The 23,394-nt window shown below is 45.4% G+C and overlaps 1 protein-coding gene across 10 annotated transcripts in view; it reads right to left on the reverse strand.

The window, feature by feature from the left end:
- Window positions 1–23,394, reverse strand: part of LOC121856612 — a 119,129-nt gene that overhangs the window by 22,492 nt on the left and 73,243 nt on the right. For 9 of the 10 annotated variants that reach the window (XM_042352251.1, XM_042352256.1, XM_042352253.1 and 6 more), the window contains 5 exons: window positions 12,956–13,024; window positions 11,630–11,707; window positions 4,510–4,982; window positions 3,950–4,231; window positions 3,465–3,620 (listed from right to left, as the gene is read on the reverse strand). In XM_042352251.1, coding sequence (XP_042208185.1) covers window positions 3,465–3,620; window positions 3,950–4,231; window positions 4,510–4,982; window positions 11,630–11,707; window positions 12,956–13,024 — 1,058 coding nt within the window. The remainder of the gene's footprint in view (window positions 1–3,464; window positions 3,621–3,949; window positions 4,232–4,509; window positions 4,983–11,629; window positions 11,708–12,955; window positions 13,025–23,394) is intronic. The other variant, XM_042352252.1, reaches the window with a different exon arrangement.

Raw genomic sequence — 23,394 nt, forward strand, 5'->3', positions numbered from 1 at the left:
GCTCTGGGGAGAAAAAACAAGTCATGCAGGTTTACAGGTGTGAGTATACCTGAGTGTACCTGTGAGTATACCTGGGTGTACCTGAGAGTATACCTGGGTGTACCTGAGAGTATACCTGGGTGTACCTGTGAGTATACCTGAGTGTACCTGTGAGTATACCTGAGTGTACCTGTGAGTATACCTGAGTGTACCTGAGGAGATATAACATGAGTATACTCAGGTAGATCAGCTTAAGCAAGGAAGCATTATTAATTAACGAAGCCTTTTGATGCAGGTGTAGTGTGTGGCAGGCGTAGTGTGTTGCAGGTGTATCGTGATGTGTGTTGCAGGTGTAGTGTGTTGCAGGCGTAGTGTGTGGCAGGTGTAGTGTGTTGCAGGTGTAGTGTGTTGCAGGTGTAGGGTGTGGCAGGTGTAGGGTGTTGCAGGTGTGTAAGGTGTATGCAGGTGTGGGTGTTGCGGATGTATCGTGATGTGTGTTGCAGGCAGTGTGTAGCAGGTGTAGTGTGTTGCAGGTGTAGTGTGTGGCAGATGTATCGTGATGTGTGTTGCAGGCGTAGTGTGTGGCAGGTGTAGTGTGTGGCAGGTGTAGTGTGTGTGGCAGGTGTAGTGTGCTGCAGATGTATCGTGATGTGTGTTGCAGGTTTAGTGTGTTGCAGATGTGTCGTGATGTGTTGCAGATGTGTCGTGGCGCGTGTGTCAGGTGTAGTGTGTTGCAGATGTATCGTGAAGTGTGTTGCAGATGTGTCGTGACGTGTTGCAGATGTAGTGTGTTCCAGGTGTGGCGAAAAGCGATAAGTATACAGATGAGTTTTGCAGGTTACTTCAGCAGTTGGCGGAGGCGGCGACGGTGGGAGGTGGGGGAGCAGGGACAGATCAGATCAGGTCAGGTCAGGTCAGGTCAGCAGCTCAAGCTTGAAGGTTAGTCAAGTCATCACAAGTCATCGAGGTCATCTATCTATACCTTTGGTCAGGAAGAGTCACAGCTGCCCAGGTAAGGTAGTCGGTGGGACCTGAAGTCATCAAGGGAGGGAGGACTCTGCCATCATCATCATCAGCTTGACTCCGGCTGTGGCGCTGTGGACAGATCCTGGCCACATCAGGTAAGTTGTGGAGTTCGATGACCACGTCGTGTGAGTGTTCCTCCTCCGGTGTCTTCTTCAGGTTATTGTCAAGAAACGATGAGGACGTGTTGGACTGGTGGTTGAGCCTTGTTCTTTCGGGAGTAATGTTGACGTGTCCATTGGTGGTGGAGGTGTGTGGCGGCGTGACGATGGTGGTAGTGGTGGTGGTGGTGTTAGGGGATGACTGAGTGTGTAGACTAAAAGTTCCCCTGGGCGACATGCTGGTCACCTCGCTGTCGTGGGTGTGTTTGGTTGTGTCTTGTGGTGCGGTGTTGTGTTTTGCTGTGTCGTGTGGTGCGGTGTTGTGTTTTGCTGTGTCGTGTGGTGCGGTGTTGTGTTTTGCTGTGTCGTGTGGTGCGGTGTTGTGTTTTGCTGTGTCGTGTGGTGCGGTGTTGTGTTTTGCTGTGTCGTGTTTTTCTGTGCCGTGTGGTGCGGTGTTGTGTTTTGCTGTTTTCTGTGTCTTTGTCTCGTTTGGGTTTGGTGTTGTCTCGTGTATGTGCGTTACTGCATCATGCTCGTCTGTTGCTGTGTCGTGTACGTAAGTTATTGCGTTATGTTCGTCTGTTGTTGTGTCATGTACGTAAGTTATTGCATCATGTTCGTCTGTTGCTGTGTCATGTGCGTGTATTGTCGCATCGTGTGCGTGCGTTGGTGCATCGTGTGCGTGTCCATCAGCAGCAGCACAAGCGGTATCATCCGGTGTGCCAAGCGGTAGTGTGTCACCTGCAGAAATCCCCGTGTCTCTGTTGGCAGCGTTAACCTCGATCATCAGCACATTACCCCCGCAGGTGATGGCTGGTGAAGAATCACCTTTCTTCCCTCTATCAGACGTGAGGTACCGGCAGCTGATGTTGTCGACTTGTAACTCAGTTTGAGGCGAGAAGAAGGAAGGTTCTGACGCCGATTTCTCATTTTTCTTCAAGAACTTTCGAGTTTTGGCGGGTTTTTCCGTTCGGTTTGTGGAGTTCGAGAACCGATGTTGTTCCTTGAGGTCGCTTAGTCTCCGAGTACTATGTCGGTCCTTGATGTCAGAGTCTAATTTGTTGTTGTGGCGTTCCTCAAGGTCCATCATCCTCACCTCTGTTTCCTCATTAGTCCTCTCGTGGTCCTCTTCTTCAGGTATGGGAGTGAGGGAGCGTCCAGTCACATCACCATAGTGGAAGGAATGAGAACGTTTTGTACCGCCCCTGAGCTTCTGTCTGTTGCCTCTCTGTTTCTTCCTGTCGAGGGAGTTAGTGCCGTCCATGTCGTGCAGGAGTGCCGGGTGGCAGTTACTGGTGGTCTTCAGTTGGTCCCGGTAGTGGAGATACTGCAGGATCTTGAGGCGGTGGACGACGCTCTCATTAATCCTCAACGCTGCCAACTTCTCCTCTAGTTCCTTGGCTACCAGATACCTACGACCGAGTCTGAAGTTAGCTAAGTCTTGCTTCAATAACGCTTTAAGTTCTTTTCTCTGAGCGACAATTGAAGTCAAGTCTTTACCTTCACTACTGGCTGGAGGCGCCGTGTCTGGTGGTCCAGTGAGAGACTTGTGTTGTGTCGTGTCTCGAGTCTCCTCAGAATTGTCTTCCTTGTCGAGTGTGTCAGAGACTTCGGGCGGCGGCATACAAGAGACAGCTGGTGACTCTGTTCTAAGGGGATGACATTCTTTATCTGAAGTTGGTTTGGGGTGAGAGTTACCAGAGCCACAAGGATGACCCACAGAGGAAGCAGAGTTGTGTAAAGTAATGTTGAGAAAGCTGCTAGAGGTGGTGTGCGGGTCGCCATGGGCTGTGGTAGTGGGTGAGGCTGGGGTGTCCTCAACCTGTGCTGTGGTAGGGCTGCCCCATAACACCTGTGCTGTGGTGTTAATTAAAGCTGGACTATTGTAGGTGTGGGAGTCAACGCCAGAAGTAAGGTGAGTGGGAGTGAGTGTGTGTGGGGGGAATGGTGTTAGTTGAGGCATGCCATGCACAGTGTGTGGGATGCTGAAAGTAAAGACAGGAAAATCATTACAAATCACCAAAAACTTTTTGGGGAATTTATGATAAATATTAGTTTAAAAAGAATACAAGAGAGTCTGTTTAAGAGAACTGACTGAAGTTTATTGAGTTCTGGAATGAAGAAGTTTGTTTGAGAGACCACCAACTTGAGGAAGTGTAAACACGTAAACATTCTTCATGCACTTGATCATTACATGCAAAACAGTACCCCGAGGCGTCGCCCCAAGATGAACAAAGGAAGAATAACATGCAGGAACAACCACTACCGATGTGTTGTTCTCAGTGTTCTGTTCCACAATAACAAGACAAACATACACAACCCACCGTCAGTTGAGGTAAGGAGCCTCTGTGTTTACTTTACCTTTCTATCCTCTCAATCCTCTCTCTCTCCATCTTCTCTATCCGGATGTCGTCGTAGGAGCCGTGCACGTGGTCAGGTTTGCCGGTCTCCAGGATGAACTTGACCCGGTGTCCTCCTAGAGACTTCTGAGCCACGTAATTGGATTCTTCTGAGGAGCTGTGGAGGAGGAGGGAGGAGGTGGGGAGGTGCAAAAGTGAGGGAGTGAGAGAAACTCTCTACTATAACTACTGAGGCTCACACTCGTGCTTTACGGCTTCTTAATGATATATGATGGAAGATCTGAGGCCAAGCTGAAGTTATATTATGGATGGACGTGATCATTAGCCCGGACATGGCAGATCTACAGAGTACAGTGATCAACTCTACAGTGACCAGCTAAATGCTGTGTCAAGCCTACAGTAACCAAGATAATTGGGGGCTGAGTCAACTCTACTGTGGCAACTTCGAGAAGCACAACAAACGAGATACACAACACGAGGACCTACCCGACGAAGCGGTGGGTGTCGACGGGGACGAAATTGTCGTCGTAAGGATCTGTAAATCTCGCTCTCTGGTACCCGTTCACGACTGCGGTGTTGCCCGCTGCTGCTGCCGCCGCCGCGTTCTGCTGCAGACCCAAGTTGACCATCTCCATGTTGATGGTGGAGGAGGAGCCACTCTTCTTCAGGATGCCCTTCCTGACGGAGGACACAGAGCTCCGGTGGCTCAGGTTCCCCGACCGGTGGCTGACCGGGGAGTGGCGGGGGCTGGGACGGGGACTCATGCTGCTTGAGGGAAGACACGGGTCAACAGAGACCACAAAGTTACACACATAACACGGAGTTGTGACGGAGTGAACACAAACAAGAGACAACACGAGACTAAAACACTCGAGACTTACAACAAGAGAACAATGTTTAATTGATGGAACCCCAGAGAAAATGTTCAAGATGAAGAAAATCTCTGAGGCACAACTCTAATAGAAGAACAACAGGAAGATATAACAGGTCAACAGAAAGAAGACAATTATAACAGGGCAACAGGAGGCAACAGTTGGGGGACTCACTTGAAGTTGAGTCTGGAGGAGGGTGAAGGAGACTGATCAGGGGACGACCTGGCTGAGGTGGTGGAACCGTCGCCTCGCCCCACCTCGTCGTCGTCCTCACTGCTGAAGAAGGCTGGATTTACCACCCCGGGGTCGTCCTTATCGTCTTTATCGTCCCCGGGCATAATGTCTTCATCGTCATCGGAATCGTCATCACATCCTAAACGAAATCTAGATGACTTTCTCTCTATATTCTTCACCTTTCCGTTGGCTAGAGGGCCCTGGTGGTGGTTCTTGTTGTTGTTGTTATTGTTGTTGATGTTGTTGTTGTGGCTCTTGTCATGTTTGTTGTTGGTGTTCTCGTGGTTGGGGGGAACGAGAGGGCAGGCGTCGTCCACCCGGTCCTCGCCTTCAAGAACAGCCGTGTTCTCGTTCTCGTCCGTCAGAGATTTACTATCCTCTCTCGTCTTGTTGTTGATGGAGGCGAGGAAAGCCTGTGGAAGGAGGGAACTAGTTAATAGCATGTTCTTATTATCTCTGTCTCTCATGCAAGGGTTAGGGTAGGTTATGGTTAGGTGAACTTGTGGTTAAGTTAGGTTAGCGTGTGATTTTATATATATATATATATATATATATATATATATATACGCTGCTATATATGGTATACGCTGTGTTATAATATACTGTATACGCTGTTATAATATACTATATACGCTGTGTTAAATACTGTATGCTGTGCTTGCTTGCTTGCTTGCTTGCTTGCTTGCTCGCTCACTCACTCACTCACTCACTGTGGAGGCAACTATGTGGCCACGCTCTCCACAACCACAACGAAAAAGACCCAACTGGGAAAAAATGACAAAACTATAGAACTCCAGCACTACTCTGGTGAATACGTAGTGAGTTATAGGGGAACTGTGAGTTATAGGGGAACTATGTGTTACAGGGGAACTGTGAGTTATAGGGGAACTATGTGCTCCAGGGGAACTTTGTGTTACAGGGGATCTTTGTGCTACAGGGGAACTGAGAGTTATAGGGGAACTATGTGTTACAGGGGAACTTTGAGTTATGGGGAACTTTGAGTTGCACCAACACTTCCACAAGTTCTCCAAAACCAATAAAAGTTGCAGCTGTTCCATATCAAGGTCTCTCTCTCTCTCTCTCTCTCTCTCTCTCTCTCTCTCTCTCTCACACACATCCACCGGAACTCCACCTGACATAGAGACACCACCACAACAATGCCTATACAACACACACACACACCATTATAAACATCCCGTACTCTAATTGCTCTACACTGGACTATAATACTCAGTGGAATGTACAGTATCTCTAACAAGACCACAGACGGTAGATACTGGGACAAGCATGTACTCTGGTATACAGTTTAACATAAGTAATTCAGTGTGTATTTATTTGGGCGTAATTTATATGATCTTTGCTTACCAAATGTAGTAGGATCAATCTGGCCACAGAACCACGCATACCAACCCTTTCGGGACACAGAACCACGCATACCAACCCTTTCGGGACACAGAACCACGCATACCAACCCTTTCGGGACACAGAACCACGCATATCAACCCTTTCGGGACACAGAACCACGCATACCAACCCACCCGGGACATAACAAGTTGCATGTAGCATTTCGGAAGTCATCGGACAAATCCCGGCAGATACTATTTTGAGATACTGTACATTGATGTATAAATATTATACTTACCGAGGAAATTTAAATGCATATATTATTATCACTGAACTCACAAAAACTCATAAATCCGTCACAATAACAACAGAAGTAAAATAAAAGATCCATAAAAATCCGGAAACGAATCCAGAGTTGCAAGAAAAAAAAAAACACGTGGACAACACATCAAAACGTTCCCCAACACGCCCCCCCCCTGGTCTGCACCGGGGGGCGAGTCATCACTTCCCCACTATTTCGGTTTCATGGCAACCCTCAGTGGCACTATGGTGAAAGAGTTACCTTGCTGACTTCAGTGGCACTACGGGTGAAGTCACTATAGCAACCTAAGTGGCACTACAGGTGAAGAGTCATATAACTAGCAGCCCTTAAGTGTTTCTGAATTGAATAAGTCACTATGGCAGCCCTTTAGTGGCACTTTGAATTGAGAGTCACTGGCAACCCTCAGTGTTTTCTATGGGTGGTGCAGTAGCAGCCTAAAGTGGCACTACAGGTGAAAGTCACTATGGCAACCCCTCAGTGGCACTATAGGTGAAGAAGAGTTACCTTGGCAACCCTAAGTGGCACTACAGGTGAAGAGTCACTATGGCAACCCTTAAGTGGCACTTCAGGTGAATAGAGTCACTATGGCAACCCTTCAGTGGCACTACAGGTGAAGAGTCACTATGGCAACCCTTTAGTGGCACTACAGGGGAGAGGGTCACCATGGCAACCCTTTAGTGGCACTACAGGGGAGAGGGTCACCATGACACCCCTTCAGTGGCACTACAGGTGAAGAGAATCACCTTTACTGGCACTACAGAACGAGAGGGCCAACAGTACCCACCATCGCAATCACCATGTCATCCTCTCGGGTGGCACTACGAACGAGAGAGAGACAGGGAGAGAGAGAGGGAGAGAGGAGGTGACGGGACACTGGCTACTGGTCTGGTACTCGGCCGGGACCACACTGCCGCCACTCCGTCACCTGCTGGCTGCCGGAAGTGCGCTAAATGACTGGGCTGGGCCGCGTTGTTGATCCCACCGTGGCAAAACCCACCACCCCATCCCACTCCTAACTTCCTCACCGGTCCAAATTTTTTGTTTTAACATACGCGGGTAAATATGATGTCCCCGCGGTCTCTTGTGTCAGTGAGGTAGTTTATTTAAGGTGATTAAGTGTTCCTAAGTTAATAAGTTGATGTGATGCCCAACAGTCATAAGTAGGTCGGGGAATTAAGTGTAATTATATGTACAAAAGAAAGAGACGGATTAACTGGAGGGAGGAGGGGAGGTGGACAATATACTGCGGAAGGGGTTGGTTATGTGTGTGTGTGTGTGTGTGTGTGTGTGTGTGTGTGTGTGTATGTGTGTATGTATGTATGTATGTATGTATGTGTGTGTGTGTGTGTGTGTGTGTGTGTGTGTGTGTGTGTATGTGTGTATGTATGTATGTATGTATGTATGTATGGTGTGTCTCGTCCTCACATTTATCACTACTGATGCCCCCACCACCACCACCACCACCACTAATGTTGTCACTCAAGCTGTATGTTGCCTTGTCACTTCTAACATAATCTGCCCAGGCCACGACCACTGTCATCACCACTACTACCACCACCACTACCCCAGCCACCACCACACCACCAAACAATGAAAAGTATAAAAGGTTCCCACACGCCAGACAGCCAGTTAGGGGCAGTCTAGATACAACACACAGTGCAGTCAACCTTCAGTACACCAGAGGGTACTGAGTGCAGACAGCGACTCTCTCAGGAAGGTAGAATATTTTCATCCGCCAGCCGCCACTTGCGAATTAGTATTAAACGGAGAGAGAACAGAAGGTCACCTGGTCTTATCTCCCACGATCAGGTATTGCCCCCTCTGTCACCCCAGCACCCCAGCACCTCTTTTCACCCCAGGATACCTACACACCCCCAGGACCCCGCACCCTACACCCCCAGGACCCACACACCCCCCAGGACCCGCACCTACACACCCCCCAGGACCCGGACCTAGGTCTACACAGGTGGGGGAGAAACAACAACCACCACCGATCAGGAACAAGTGACTCTCCCAGCCTCGACTCTACCTGTTGACCTTGTTGTGGCCCGCCAGGTAACTTGGTAGGTAGATAGAAGGATGAACTCACTCAAGAGCCTTACTCAAGCGTGATAAACGCAACACACACACACACCGTAAACCATTCAAGACACTGGGATTGTGTGCGTATGTGTGTGCGTACGTACGTATGTATGTGTGGCGATTTCGATACCAGGAAGAAAATGGTCTTCTCTGTGTGTGTGTGTGTGTGTGTTGACTAGGCAGGCGAGTGTTTACAGGAGGAAGATGCAACAGTATAGTCACTGCCTAAAATAACACACACTCTCTCTCTCTCTCTCTCTCTCTCTCTCTGTAACTTAATGGATGATAAAATTTTACTTTTTAAATACGTTTCAAAAATAGTGTTTTTACCAGTCTTGTGTCGAAGTGAGAGAGAGAGAAACTGAGAGTGTGAACGTGAAAGTGAGTAACACTAAATGAGTGTGAAAGTGAGAAAGAAAGAGAGAGTGAAAGAGAGAGAGTTGATGTGAAAAGTAGGCCACTTCACAGACGGCAGAGACGCGCAGAGATATGGAGGGGAGAGGGAAGGGGTCAAGTTAGGTTTGGTCGGGTGATTTACATAAACAAATGTTAATGAATCGTTAATCTCCTGATGGCGTGTTGGAAGCTGTTCTCAGACCAGTCATGAGACGCCAGGCAGTGTTGTTGTTGTCACGGGTGCCTTGTGGTTGTAAATTTTGTGATTGTTGCTGTTGTGGTGGTGTTGTATTTGTTGTTGTACTTGTTGTTTTTGTTGTATTTCGAGTTATTATGATTTTAGTTGTTAGAAATATTAACGTTATTATTGCTGTTTTTGTTGCCGTGTAGAGTTCATTGTATCACCACCATTGTGTCGAGGATTCACAAGTCTCAAAATCAGGGTGAAGCGGTTAGTGAGAGAGATTTAGATTCGCTGCTTCACGTCGTTGTTTCAGGTGATCTCAGACATCACCCCCCGGGGTCGCCTCACTACCAGAAGCCTCAAGAATTATGCCCGCTATCTCCCGGACGTTAACATTTCGTCATACTTCGCGACCAAGACAGCATACTGGTTCATACTGCTTCTAGTGACTCACGATACCGATTCACGTGACTCACAGAACTGCTTCATCTGACTCATATGGCTGCTTCAAGTGCTTCATCTGACCTATAGAGCTGCTTTAGGTGCTTCATCTGACTTATAGAACTGCTTCAAGTGCTTCATCTGACTGCTTCAAGTGACTAACAGGACTGCGTTAAGTGACTCACGAGACTTGGCTCACAGAACTACTTCACCAGGATGCAGTTTATTCCGTTCATCAAAACTTTAAGAGAATGTGAGCGGCCATTGTGGTGAGTTTTTGTCCGCTGTTTACCTGTCACAATACAGGGGGGGGAGGTGATCTGGGGTCTTAGGGGCGGTGATGTGAGGGGGTCTTGAGGGGTGATCTGGGGAGTCTTGGCCAACGCGCCTGAACACAAATGAAAACAAGTGAAGACAAGAGATTAACAGTGAACACAAAACAACTCTAATGGACAAAACACCAGTGAACAAGTAAGCAAGCAGTAAGTGTGTGTGTGTGTGTGTGTGTGTGTGTGTGTGTAATAAATGCCTCATATATGAAGGTAACCTTAACTTTTCATGGCCAAGTCGACCTTGAGGGCAGGGTGGGTGATGGTCTGCGCACCTCACTATCTCTGTGTTCATCACGTTAAGGTAATAAACAGTAACATTACCTGCGTGTCAAAGGTAATGTGTCACCACACTCAATAATAATAATAATAATATATATCTACATTTGTCTAATTTAAAAACATTGCTACGAGTTCGCTCCTGGTTGGATAGTTTGAGTACCTTTGTTATATCATCTTCGTTCAGCCCTGACTTCCATTTATACGCCTCTATCATATCGCCCCTCACTCTACGTCTCTCGGGGATTGAGATGCTTTAATCTGTCTCTGTACTCAAGGTTCCTAATGCCCGGGATTAATCTTGTCATTCGCCTCTGAATTCTTTCTAGGGATTCTACATCCATTCTGAAGTACGGTGACCAGAACTGAACTGCGTAATCCAAGTGAGGTCTCACAAGCGCAAGATATAGTTTTAGGATGACCTCGCTAGTCTTGTAACTAACACTCCTTTGTATGAACCCAAGTACTTTATTAGCCTTGTTTCGAGCAAATACACATTGTTTACTTGGCTTAAGGTTCCTACTTATCATTACTTCTCAGTCTTTCTCACATTCAGATTTCTCTATAACATCGTTGTTCATCTGTTATCTGGTTTCTCTGTTTACATCTCCTAGACTAAGTACTTTACATTTGTCAACATTAAATTTCATCTGCCATTTTTATTGTAAGTGAAAACAAAGAGAGAGAAAGAAAATGAAAGGCAAAAAGGGAGAGACAGACGGAGAAACAAAAGTCACCACACAATAACAGGATGTGAAGCAAAGACGGAAAAACAAAATAAAAAAGGAAATAGAAGAAATAATGAAGCGAAACGAACACAGAAATAAAGATAATAGAGAAGAAAAAAAATAATTATGAACTGCGTGTTGTGGTGGGAAGGGGGGGGGGCACACGCACACACGCACGCACACACAGGGACACACACACACACACACATAATAATATATAACACACATTAACTTTCCTCTCCGCTGACCCCCCCTTCCCGTATGTGACCTTGAACTATCACCCCCATAATGACCTTCAGGTGTGACCTCTCGATCCCGGCACTAAGACCCGAGGAGGACTGACCTTGACCCAAGTTTGATGATGACACACACAAAGAAAAGCACACACAAACACAGACAGACACGACTAAACACACTCCCACACTACGACCTCGCTAATGAGGGTAATAAATATGACGGTGTATTTTACAACTTAAAAGGTACTTTGTTTTATAATGAGGAGCGCGGAGGGTGGTCGAGTGGCTACAGCGCTCACCTCCAGTTCCTGGGGTCGGTGGTTCGATCCACAAGTGTAGACGGTTGTGGTGTAGTACCGACCACAGTGATACAGAGCCGTATCGTCAGGCCTATGGGACCTGATTTCTCTTGTGTGTGTGTGGATGTATGTATGTGTGTGTGGATGTGTCCCCCCCACCCTCCCACACAAGGCCACACAACGCCCCAGGTCATCCGCCAGTGTGTGTAAGCTTGTACAAGTACCAGGTTGTGTGAGTAAATACTTAAGTGTTTGGTTGTTTTTTGGGTCGAGTATGAGAGGGTGGTTTGAGGAGGAGGGTGGACGCTTTATTTCTTTAGATTAGGTTAGTTACATTACGTTAGGTTAGGTTAGGTTAGTTACATTACGTTAGGTTAGGTTCAACTGCTACAACAGCTACTAATAATAAGAGACACTTACCGACTCGTCGACTTTCTTCACAATAAACTTGCGGATACAACCATTATCCAGGTTGGCCAGTGTGAAGATCTCGCTCTCCTGCAACACAAACAACCTCATTAGCCACGGTTATGATAGTTAGGGGTAATTAAGGGGGTCATTAGACATTTTAGGATAGTTCTCTGGGTAATTAAGGACCTCGTCTTGTTTCCCTGTTATCTAAGGACCATTATATAGTTTATTACATGTATTTAAGAGACGAATTATGTTTTCTTATCATTAGGGTAATTAACTACTATATTACGTTTGACAAGTAATTAAGCATGTTAGAAGGTAGTTAAGATCACACTCGTCACCTCTCTCATTGCACTGTTTTCCTAAGGTGGATTTCACTGCAAAATCATCTCATTTTTAATCCGAGTTTCACTGTTCATTCTCGAAGTGATTCATTCCGCGTCTGTACAATGATTCACTGCGTTTCACTGCTCTAACTCACTTCATATTATTATAACCACATCCCAGTTGTTCATTTTCACTGTGTTTCACTGGTTTCAATATATATCCTGGTTTTCTATGTGCCATTTCACTGTTCACTGGAATAATGATAATTAATCACGGTTTCACTGCTTGTTTCACTGTCTCACCACAATAACAATAATAATAAAAATATTTAGTCAGTTTCACTTTTGTTTCACTGTCACTTCACTAATTATCTTTTCACTGTATCACAACATGATCGGTCACATAAAATCATTGCTGCTCTGCTGCTGCTGTTCTGGACTCTGCATTTACAGTGGCTCACATCATATTAGCTTCACTGCAAGATTCACTGTATCTACTTTGACATATGACTTAAATCACTGCCATGTTTCAAAATTCACTGTCACGCTTCAAAGATTCAGTATCACGTTTCAGAGATGCACTGCCATGTTTCAGAAATTCACTGTCACATATCAAAGCTTCACTGTATTGTTCCACTGCTTCACAATCACGTTTCACTGTTTCAATACCCATGTTTCAAACAATCGCCGTCATATTTCACCGATTCAAGTTTCAGTGTATTTTCTTCACTTCAAATGTTCACTTTTACCCTGTTTAGATCACTGCCATTTTCACTGTTAACTCTCAATTAATCTAATAAACTTAAATCGTTTTCAATGGTAGATTCCACTGTTTTAAATAACCTATGTACTGTTTATTCGCTGTAATTGGAGTAACGAGAGAGGTGGAACAGACAGACAGAAAGAAAGAAAAGAGTGACAGGCACAAAGAGACAGAGACCACAAGCCTAATAATATTTACATCAAGCTTGAGTGAGTTACCACGAACCTATTAATATTTACATACCTTCTCGTTTTCTTTAGTAACTCGAAACTTCTTAAGGAGACCCTCAATATTGGCTCGTAAGTCCCCGCCCTGTGGAGGAGAGACTTGTTAATAATAATAATAATAATAATAATAATAATAATAATAATAATAATAATAATAATAATAATAATAATAATAATAATAATAATAATAATAATAATAATAATACCACTACAACTACTACTACTTCTACTTTTAAGAATACTAATAATAAAAGTTATACAGTAATAATATTAATAATAATTTACCCACAGGAGCGGTGCGACAGTTCTAACCAGATCTCCGGCAGCGAGCACCTGACTCGTCCCTCCCACATTCAGCTGACCACAACACTGCCAGACGTACAACGTTCAGCCATAACAACACACAGCCTTGATTCATTAACTTATTTCTTATATTTTACGTCCACATTACTTACTTACCAACTTGTTTAAACAATGAATGTGCAGTATCTTAACATCCAGTAAATACAGGTGATATTTATACCGGTGTGTGTGTGTAGGTTTAAATCCCCGTCGTCACTTTCCCTTAACTTTCTTTTCTTACAAGACACATCACGCCCACCCCTTCCATCACGCCCTCCCCTTCCATAACGCCTCCCCCTCCCCCCGTCACGGCCATCATCACAAACATCTTAATATCAACAAAACGTGTTGGTGAGTGTTACGCCCGCCAGCTGTTGTCATGGTAACTCAGGGGATGCTGTAGTGTTGTCATGGTAACTCAAGGGCCAGCTGGTTAACTCTCAACCTCAAGGACCAGCTGGTTAACTCTCAACCTCAAGGGCCAGCTGGTTAACTCTCACCTCAAAGGCCAGCTGGTTAACTCTCAACCTCAAGGGCCAGCTGGTTAACTCTCACCTCAAGGGCCAGCTGGTTAACTCTCCACTTCAAGGGCCAACTGGTTAACTCTCCATTTCAAGGGCCAGCTGGTTAACTCTCCACTTCAAGGGCCAGCTGGTTAACTCTCCACTTCAAGAGCCAGCTGGTTAACTCTCCACTTCAAGGGCCAGCTGGTTAACTCTCCACTTCAAGGGCCAGCTGGTTAAGTCGTGATTTAAGAAACTATTTACCACGTGTGTGTGTGTGTGTGTGTGTGGGTGTGTGTTCAAGGTCCATCGGTTAAATGGCGTTTGTTAAGAATATAATTGAGTTAAAAATCATACCAAAAAACAACTGGGAAAGGTTATGGTAGTGTTGCTCGGTGTTGCAGGAAGAATGTTGCAGGGTGTTGGCAGAAGGTCGTAATACAGTAAACGATGAAACATTCTTCAAAGTTCACAGGTTAATTATATATATATTTTAGTCTTTACTCTTAACTTCATAATGTTAGGAGGTATAGTCAGGTCTCAGTGCTTAGTAGAGGCCATTTTATATCCCAGAATACCTCCAACACTATCTCCAACACCTTTCTCCAACACCCCATAACAATCCTACATTACCACTTTACACCATCACCTCTAACACTTCCCTCACCGGTAACACTCCCCTACACCACCCCCCTACACCATCACCTCCATCACTCCCCTCACCGGTAACACTCCCCTACACCAACACCAACACTCCCTTACACCATCACCTCCAACCACACCATCACCTCCCAACACCCCCCTACACCACCCCCTACACCATCACCTCCATCAGCCCCCCACCGGTAACACTCCCCACACCAACCCCAACACTCCCTTACACCATCACCTCCAACACCCCTCACCGGTAACACTCCCCACACCACCCCCCACACCATCACCTCCCTACACACCCTCACCGGTAACACTCCCCACACCAACCCCAACACTCTTACACCATCACCTCCAACACCCCTCACCGGTAACACTCCCACACCAACCCCTACACCATCACCTCCAACACCCTCACCGGTAACACTCCCTACACCAACCCCTACACCATCACCTCCAACACCCTCACCGGTAACACTCCTCACACCAACCCCAACACTCCCTACACCATCACCTCCAACACCCCTCACCGGTAACACTCCCCTACACCAACCCCCTACACCATCACCTCCAACACACCCCTCACTGGTAACACTCCCCACACCAACCCCCACACCACACCTCCAACACCCCCCACCGGTAACACTCCCTACACCAACCCCCCCCATCACCTCCAACACCCCCTCACCGGTAACACTCCCTACACCAACCCCAACACTCCCTACCCATCACCTCCAACACCCCTCACCGCAACACTCCCACACCAACCCCTACACCATCACCTCCAACACCCCCTCACCGGTAACACTCCCCACACCAACCCCCCTACACCATCACCTCCAACACCCCCTCACCGGTAACACTCCTCACACCAACCCCTACACCCACCACCCAACACCCTCACCCACCCTACACCAACCCCCTACACCATCACCTCCAACACCCCCTCACCGGTAACACCTCACACCAACCCCTACACCATCACCTCCAACACACCCCCCCACCGGTAACACTCTACACCAACCCCACACCATCACCTCCAACACCCCTCACCGGTAACACTCAACCCCTACACCATCACCTCCATCACCTCACCGGTAACACTCCCCTACACCAACCCCAACACCTTACACCATCACCTCCAACACCCCTCACCGGTAACACTCCCCACACCACAACCCCACACCATCACCTCCAACACCCCTCACCGGTACACCTCACCTAACACCTACACCAACCCCTACACCATCACCTCCAACACCCCCTCACCGGTAACACCCCCACACCAACCCCCCACCATCACCTCCAACACCCCCCTCACCAGTAACACTCCCCTACACCAACCCCTACACCATCACCTCCAACACCCCCTCACCGGTAACACTCTACACCAACCCCAACACTCCTTACACCATCACCTCCAACACCCCCTCACCGGTAACACCCCTACACCAACCCCTACACCATCACCTCCAACACCCCCTCACCGGTAACACCCCCACACCAACCCCAACACTCCCCTACACCATCACCTCCAACACCCCCTCACCGGTAACACCCACACCAACACCCCTACACCATCACCTCCAACACCCCCTCACCGGTAACACTCCCTACACCACCAACACCTCTACACCATCACCTCCAACACCCTCACCGGTAACACTCCCCTACACCAACCCCCTACACCATCACCTCCAACACTCCCCTCACCGGTAACACTCCCCTACACCATCACCTCCAAAACCTTCCCCCTACGCTACCTCCAACAGCCCTCCCTCAACACCAACAGCCCTCCCTCAACACCAACAGCCTCCAACACCATCTCCAGCCCCACTCATCTCACCTTCATAATAAGACAACAGCTTTTATTTTAAATTTCTCAAGAACAAAATTCCCAAGAAAAGTAAAAAAAAAAGTTAAAGCATCATCATGGTATTTCCTGTTGTCTGTCTGTCTGTCTGTCTGTATGGTTGTTGGAAGACAGACAGACAAGCAGGCCAGGAAGGAGGCAGACACACAGGCTGTTTCAGGAGTTGAGAGAGAGAGAGAGAGAGATACAGTATATAACTACAGTATTACTGGGATAATTCACTCAATGACAACTCAAATCAATTACATCTCCCAGGCACCAATTAACTCAAGATAATTATAAGATTCTTAACGACTCTTACGTTAATTCCTTCTTCCCTCTGGAGGGAGATGAGAGAACTACCCTACTCCACTAGGCTGATCTAAGCTGCCACATATATCATCACACAGTTCTATCTCTCACAATCTATAATTGCTGATGGACGTGTGTCTTTACTAACATTACTACAACCTTTAACTTCCTAGGTGTTGTAGAAGCGCTGTCGTAACATTATAACATCAACTTCAAACTCCACTGACACTCAACTTCGATTCTCAGGTTCGGCTCCTGGGTTCGACTCTCGGGACACATGTGGCACTAACCTGGCAACTTCTACTTGAGTGAGACACGTGTAGGAGAGGTGGGGGAAAATTGCGATTTTAACCTCTATTTTAATTCTTACGTAATTGTTAACATAACCAATGACACACACACACACACATTGTATAAATTATCAACAACTCGTAATCAACCAGTGTTCACTCCCAGCCATCTCACCTTTTTGCAGTTACTATGTTGAAATGCCCTGAAGTATGACCTACTCCCCACCTTGTTATTATATATCATATTAGTATCAATTATGTTACTTGTACATTATTTGTCAATCAAGTGGCCCATTCCCCAATTATGTAACAGCATATTTTCAGCCTTCCGGCTGCCATACTCTTTCAATAAACCCTTTATTATTATTATTATTATTATTATTATTATTATTATTATTATTATTATTACACGACCCTCAAGGTGACACCAGATGTCGTCAAGTGTACAGGGAATTACGTCAACAATCTGGACACCAACAGAACAATGGTCACGTGTTTCTTGTCTCAAATTTTCCTCGTGAATTTAATTATTTTCTCTTGTTTCTGCATTTTTATTCACAGTGAACTTCTAATGATGAATAAATGAATAATATAAAGAAACTGATATAATTTTAATATGCCCATAAAAATGATTAATTTAGGTGCAATATTAAAATCAAGATGGTGTGTTTACATTAAGTAAAAACTTAAAACCATCACATCCATATGAACTAAATTTAAGAGTTTTTCAATAAGTCTTCCGTCTATTCAGAGAGAATTTTATAATCTTCGAATCACTGAGAGATTTACGACATTTAACGGCAGTGAGCACTACCTCCTAAGATGTCCCCACACACAACGCCTGCTGGACCACCACTCCACGACCCCCTGACGGAGACACGATGATCCTCCCCATACTGGCCAGATATTATGTAAATAACATTGATTATGTGTTAAAGGAATATCCTTCCTTCCATAGGCTTTAGTAAGCCCCTTTATAATATTTATACTGTATATACTTGTCACACTTGCCAGATGCTTCTGGTGTCATTGTACAGGGGTAGCTAGTGACAGCACTAGGATCCCGCTTCCTCTATCAAGGAATAAACAATTGAAATCGAAAAATTGAAACGGCAGTGAGACTGAGACCAACAAAAATAACAGACAAAAAACAAAACAAAGTCTTTCCATTACAAAAACTTCACCATTGAAAACACCGAGACAAGAGAACCACGAGGATGGCTCAACCTGTTAATACATATTCAAACTGTAATATCTCTTGATATTATGTATAATTTATTGTTTAATAATATATAAAAATCACTCGTCATATAAATTCAATCTAGATAACACTGGTATTATTTGTGTTGTGGAGTGTTAAATAAAACCGACGAATACTCCCACGGTGATTTGTGACAATGATAAATCAGTGTTACATAAGAGCGAAAATACTGGTTTAGTTACGATGTTTTCGCTTCTATATAACAATGATTTATTTTTTCCTCGTCATGTAAGGGGTTACTCGACAATGGATGGATAGACAGAGACGCTGTAGGAATTTGTAGATGGATGGATAAATAGATACTGTAGACAAATAGATGAATAAAAATACCGATAGATAGACAGATATTCAGTAAAATTATGGTAAAGTACACATTGGTTGAGCATGTAAGATAGACAGTACAAACAATGATAAAGTAAGTTGCTCTTAACCAAGGATAATCCGAGAGAAAGAGATTATTGAGATTATTCCCATGGCCTATAATCTCACCCAGACTTAGAAGCGACACAACACAACCCTGAATTATTATGAACAGACCACATTGTATAATTACGCATTACAAAAGACCACCACACACACTCCCCATTTCCTTAACTCACGTTAGAAAGATATGCAAATAAATGAAGGTGTTCGAGAAAACTATGACAAAAGATGTAAAAATACAATAGTGTGTTGGTAGAAGTCGTAAACATTGGTTGAAATACCGCGTAGTGGAAGTCACGAGTGCTGGTGTGGGTCGGCCGCCGTTTGTGCCCGGCGGCTCAGCCTCTGCTTCTTGTACACACTGCCTGGTTCCAAACCCTGCCCTCACCCCCCGGCCCTGACCTTGGCTTTATGGCTGAACCCCCTCCCTCCTCACCACTTACCGCGCCCACACAACGCATCTTTTCCACCAGTTAATATTCATACCAATACCTGTTAAATCCTGGGGGGTATATTTTACGAGTCTTCTTTGATAGAGGATGATATATATATAACCAAGCAGAAGTCAACACCATTTGAAGGGATTGGGATGATGCCCTTCAGGGAATGACGACGACGGGGCTGCTGGCTTCATGGCGGTGTGGTGTGCTGACGGACCACAAGTTTTACAACACACCCATGACCTATCTCTCTGTCTCTCACCTTCGTATATATCATGACAAATATATATTACTCCTCTTAGGTAGAGTGTCAAGTAAGATGACCTTCTGGGAGGGATGAGAGAGGAGTGGGAGAGACAAGTTAGGCCATGACGTCCAGTAATCAGTATGTCCGCCGCCATTACCGTCCAGTGTCTCACACGGATAAGATAAACACAAAACATTTCTTCATTCTTCGTAAACAAAATACTTTTATAATAAACTTTTAAGACGCCATTCGAGGCTCAAAACCCCAAATGAATTTGTTATTTACGAATAATAATATCAACATGTTAGTCGATTTGAAACCGTTGCATTGACTACAGACACGGGATGATTGTCTTAACCTTCATGTTTTAAAAGTTTGGTTCCGGGTGAAATTATTGGACAAATTTAAGTGTGGGGAGTTGTTTACCACAATAATATAGCATCATCACAACACACCACAATAGAACACTACAAGTGATCGCGGGCCCCTCGTGCCCAGTGAAAGTTTGAACGCTCGTGCTTGGCTAGCGTACAGCTAATGAGGGTGCGCCAAGACCGTAGACTTGCATAGTTTTCTATCGTAAATAAAATGGTTAATTAATGCCTTCCTAAAGAAACCATCGACATGGGACCAGGTTTGTGCCACTATGAATTTTTTGCGATTTTTCCACCAAGTTTGATGAAAAACGATTGTGCCGTTTCGGCTGCCCAGAACAGACAGACAGACAGACAGACAGCTAGTCCTATAATATATTAGATTAGATAACCACAGGTACTGGGTAAGGTCGTGATTCTGTTGACGGGCTCGGACGAGGCCTCCAGGTCCACTGTAATTAGTGTGTGTGTGTGTGTGTGTGTGTGTGAACTTAATGAGCGAGAGATACAGACAGACAGATATAGAGAAATAAACAAAGAGATAGATAGATAGACAAAGATGTATTAGAATTTTAAACGAGTATGTTAACATGAAAACAATACAAAGACTTAAGAGAGAAGACAAGACTGTTTTAAATATTAATGGCGGTAATATTTAAACCGGTAACGTATATAAGCAGACCCTCACCACTCCCCTTGACCTTGGACTAATTTCCCGAAGCTGGTTGGTGGTCTGCCTCACGACTTACAGCATAAAATTCACATCAAAGGGATACCGAGCCTCCATTTTGCCTCCATCAGTGTTTGGTTATGCGTCATAAAGATGGCTGCCCAGAACGTGACGTCATCTACCTTGTCCTGAGGAAAGTAGATTATCTCATTCGTCAGGGGGGGGGGGGTCTCTCACATAAAGCTAGCTCACTATCTTTTGTTTTTCCTCTTGTGTTTTAATGGTATATTCATTTCTATCCGTGGCGCATTCCTCTTGATAAACATCTGCTACGTCATCAAGATGTCTGACCAAGGCGTGACGTCATATCCGTTCCTTGTCCCCCACACTGACGACGCCCCGGCCAGACTCATCCTTCACTGTGTCAACAATAAGGTACACTGATCCACAGGTAGACTGGTGGAGTGTATCAAGAGCTGTGTGGATGGTGGTGATGGTGGTGATGATGGTGGTGATGGTGATGGTAGTGGTGGTGATGGTGGTGAGGGTAGTGGTGGTGATGGTAGTGGTGGTGATGGTGGTGAGGGTAGTGGTGGTGATGGTAGTGGTGGTGATGGTGGTGATGGTAGTGATGGTGATGATGGTGTACACGCCACCTGAAGTCACCAGGGACACTTTCACTCCTCTCTCTCTCTCTCTCTCTCTCTCTCTCTCTCTCTCTCAACCAACAGGTCTCTCCCATCCCATCCTCATACAACACCCCCCCTCACTGGTGGGGGAAAGGGGGCAGACACGCTGACGGACAGACAGACAATAATATAAGACAGACAAACGAGCACAGACAGACACACAGACAGACAGACAGACAGACAGACAGACTGTATACCTGAAACATGATTGAGAAAAAAGTTGGAGTGAAGAGATAAAAGAAAATATAAGAAATACGAGTAAAAAAGAAAAGAAAATGAAGTAGTGAAAAAGAGAGAGCGTAGGTCACCAGGCCACATGTCAACACAGATAAACCGGAAGTAGAACGGCCGCCATGACACCTTCCGTGACGTCACATCCCACACGAACACAACTATCAATACAAACAACATTAATTATCTCCATAACACCCTACCATAATAATAGCCTCTAATTCCCACCAATCACAGGACACCAAAGCGGATGGTTAGTGATTAATGATGGTACGTGGCTGTTACGAGAGAAGTAAATAAAACCAATGGGTATACACAAATAAGCTAAAACTAATATTTCTTCTACCTTAAGTTACGACACGATTCTCAAAGGTTAGGTTAGGTTAGGTTAGGTTAAGTAAGGTTAGGTTAGGTTACGTTAGGTTACGTTAGATTATGATAAGTTAGATATGAAAACTTAACTGCGCCACTTGAACTACGACACAAAGATGGATTCCTCGAAAGGTCAAAGGTTGATGATACACCGTGCAGCAGGTGATGATGTGAGGACTAACTTTACTGGGCACACTTTCCCTTCAATACCAATATGGCGCCACACTACCAATCGGCCTACACTATTATTATTACTCCTATTACTTTTACTATTACTTGTACTATTACACCTATTACTTTTACTATTATTATTACTATTATTACTACTACTACTAGACACGCTCACTTATCCAGTCTAAAACAATATCTTTTAACCTACGGGTCTCTTGCAGTGCTATGAAGTGATGACGTCATAGTTTGTTTACGTTTTTGTTAGGTGTTTCGGCGAGGTAGTCGGATTCATTGAAGGATTAATATGTACGAGTATTATGAGAGAGAGAGAGAGATTCATTATTATATCTCTCTCTAACACCACACACACACACACACACACACAAAGGGAAATGGAATATAATGCATATTTTAATTACAGTCACGGTAAACCCCAGGATATGCCGCTTGACTCTCCTCTCTCTCTCTCTCTCTCTCTCTCTCTCCTCTCCCTCTCTCTCTCTCCGTAAATAGATAGAATTGATGGATGTGTAGATACATTTATAGATAGATGGATGAGTAGATAGAAGGATGGATGACTGACAGATAAGTGATCAAGGAGGTGCTGGAGGAAGAGGAGGACAGAGAAGGAGGAGGACAGAGAGGGAGGAGGAGGAGGACAGAGGAGGAGGAGGACAGAAGGAGGAGGACAGGGAGAAGGAAAAGGTTGTGAAAAGAGGATGATACAGGACGGATACAGCAACATCATGTGTGTGTGTGTATGTATTATAGACAATGCGACACACAGAAACAGAAGTGAACATCGCTTAAGTATCAGGTTAATTTAGAAACTATTTTTACCTTCTTGGCAGCTCTACAACACGTCGCCAACGCTCTGCAACGCGTGTAACATCAACACGTCATGGCAACTCTGGCACGTACCTTGCGCTCTACCGGCACGTCCTTGGCCCTCTACAACACGTCGCAACGCTCTACAGCACGTCTTGGCAGCTCCTGCAACGTCTCGCGCGCTCTACAGCACGCCCTTGGCAACTCTACCTTGCGCCCTTGGCAACTCTACATACGTCGCAGCAGCTCTACAACGTCTTCGCGGCTCTACAACACGTCCTTGGCAGCTCTACAACACGTCCTTGGCAACTCTACAACATCCTTGGCAACTCCTACAACGTCGCCAGCAACTCTACAACACGTCCTTGGCAACTCTACAAGTTTATGGTTGTTTGTTTCACCTGACTGGCTGGTCATCCCCCCTCCCCCCCCAACAGGTGACTGGAGACTCGTTCACCCCGAGGCGCCTTAGGTATCCACAAAAACCAAGATGGCGGCAATTCTATGGGTACAATAAATGATCACAAAAAACAGCACTAACCTCGTAAACAAATTATTAACTCCATATTTTGAAACCTTTCCTAAGTTAAAATTACCTCTTAACTGGTGACTGTATGTAACTGGTGAAGTGAACGTATCTAACTGGTGATTGGTGACTGTATGTAACTGGTTTATTTTTAAGCTACGATACTAATTACTTTCTCATTCTAAAACAAAATTGCAAGTTCAATTCTCTCTCTCTCTTTCTCTCTCTCTCTGCACCCCGAATACTTTTACCTGGTCGGGGCACAGTTAGTGT

The sequence above is a fragment of the Homarus americanus genome, unplaced genomic scaffold, assembly GCF_018991925.1.
Source record: "Homarus americanus isolate GMGI-L3 unplaced genomic scaffold, GMGI_Hamer_2.0 scaffold26591, whole genome shotgun sequence".
Lineage (NCBI taxonomy): Eukaryota > Metazoa > Arthropoda > Malacostraca > Decapoda > Nephropidae > Homarus > Homarus americanus.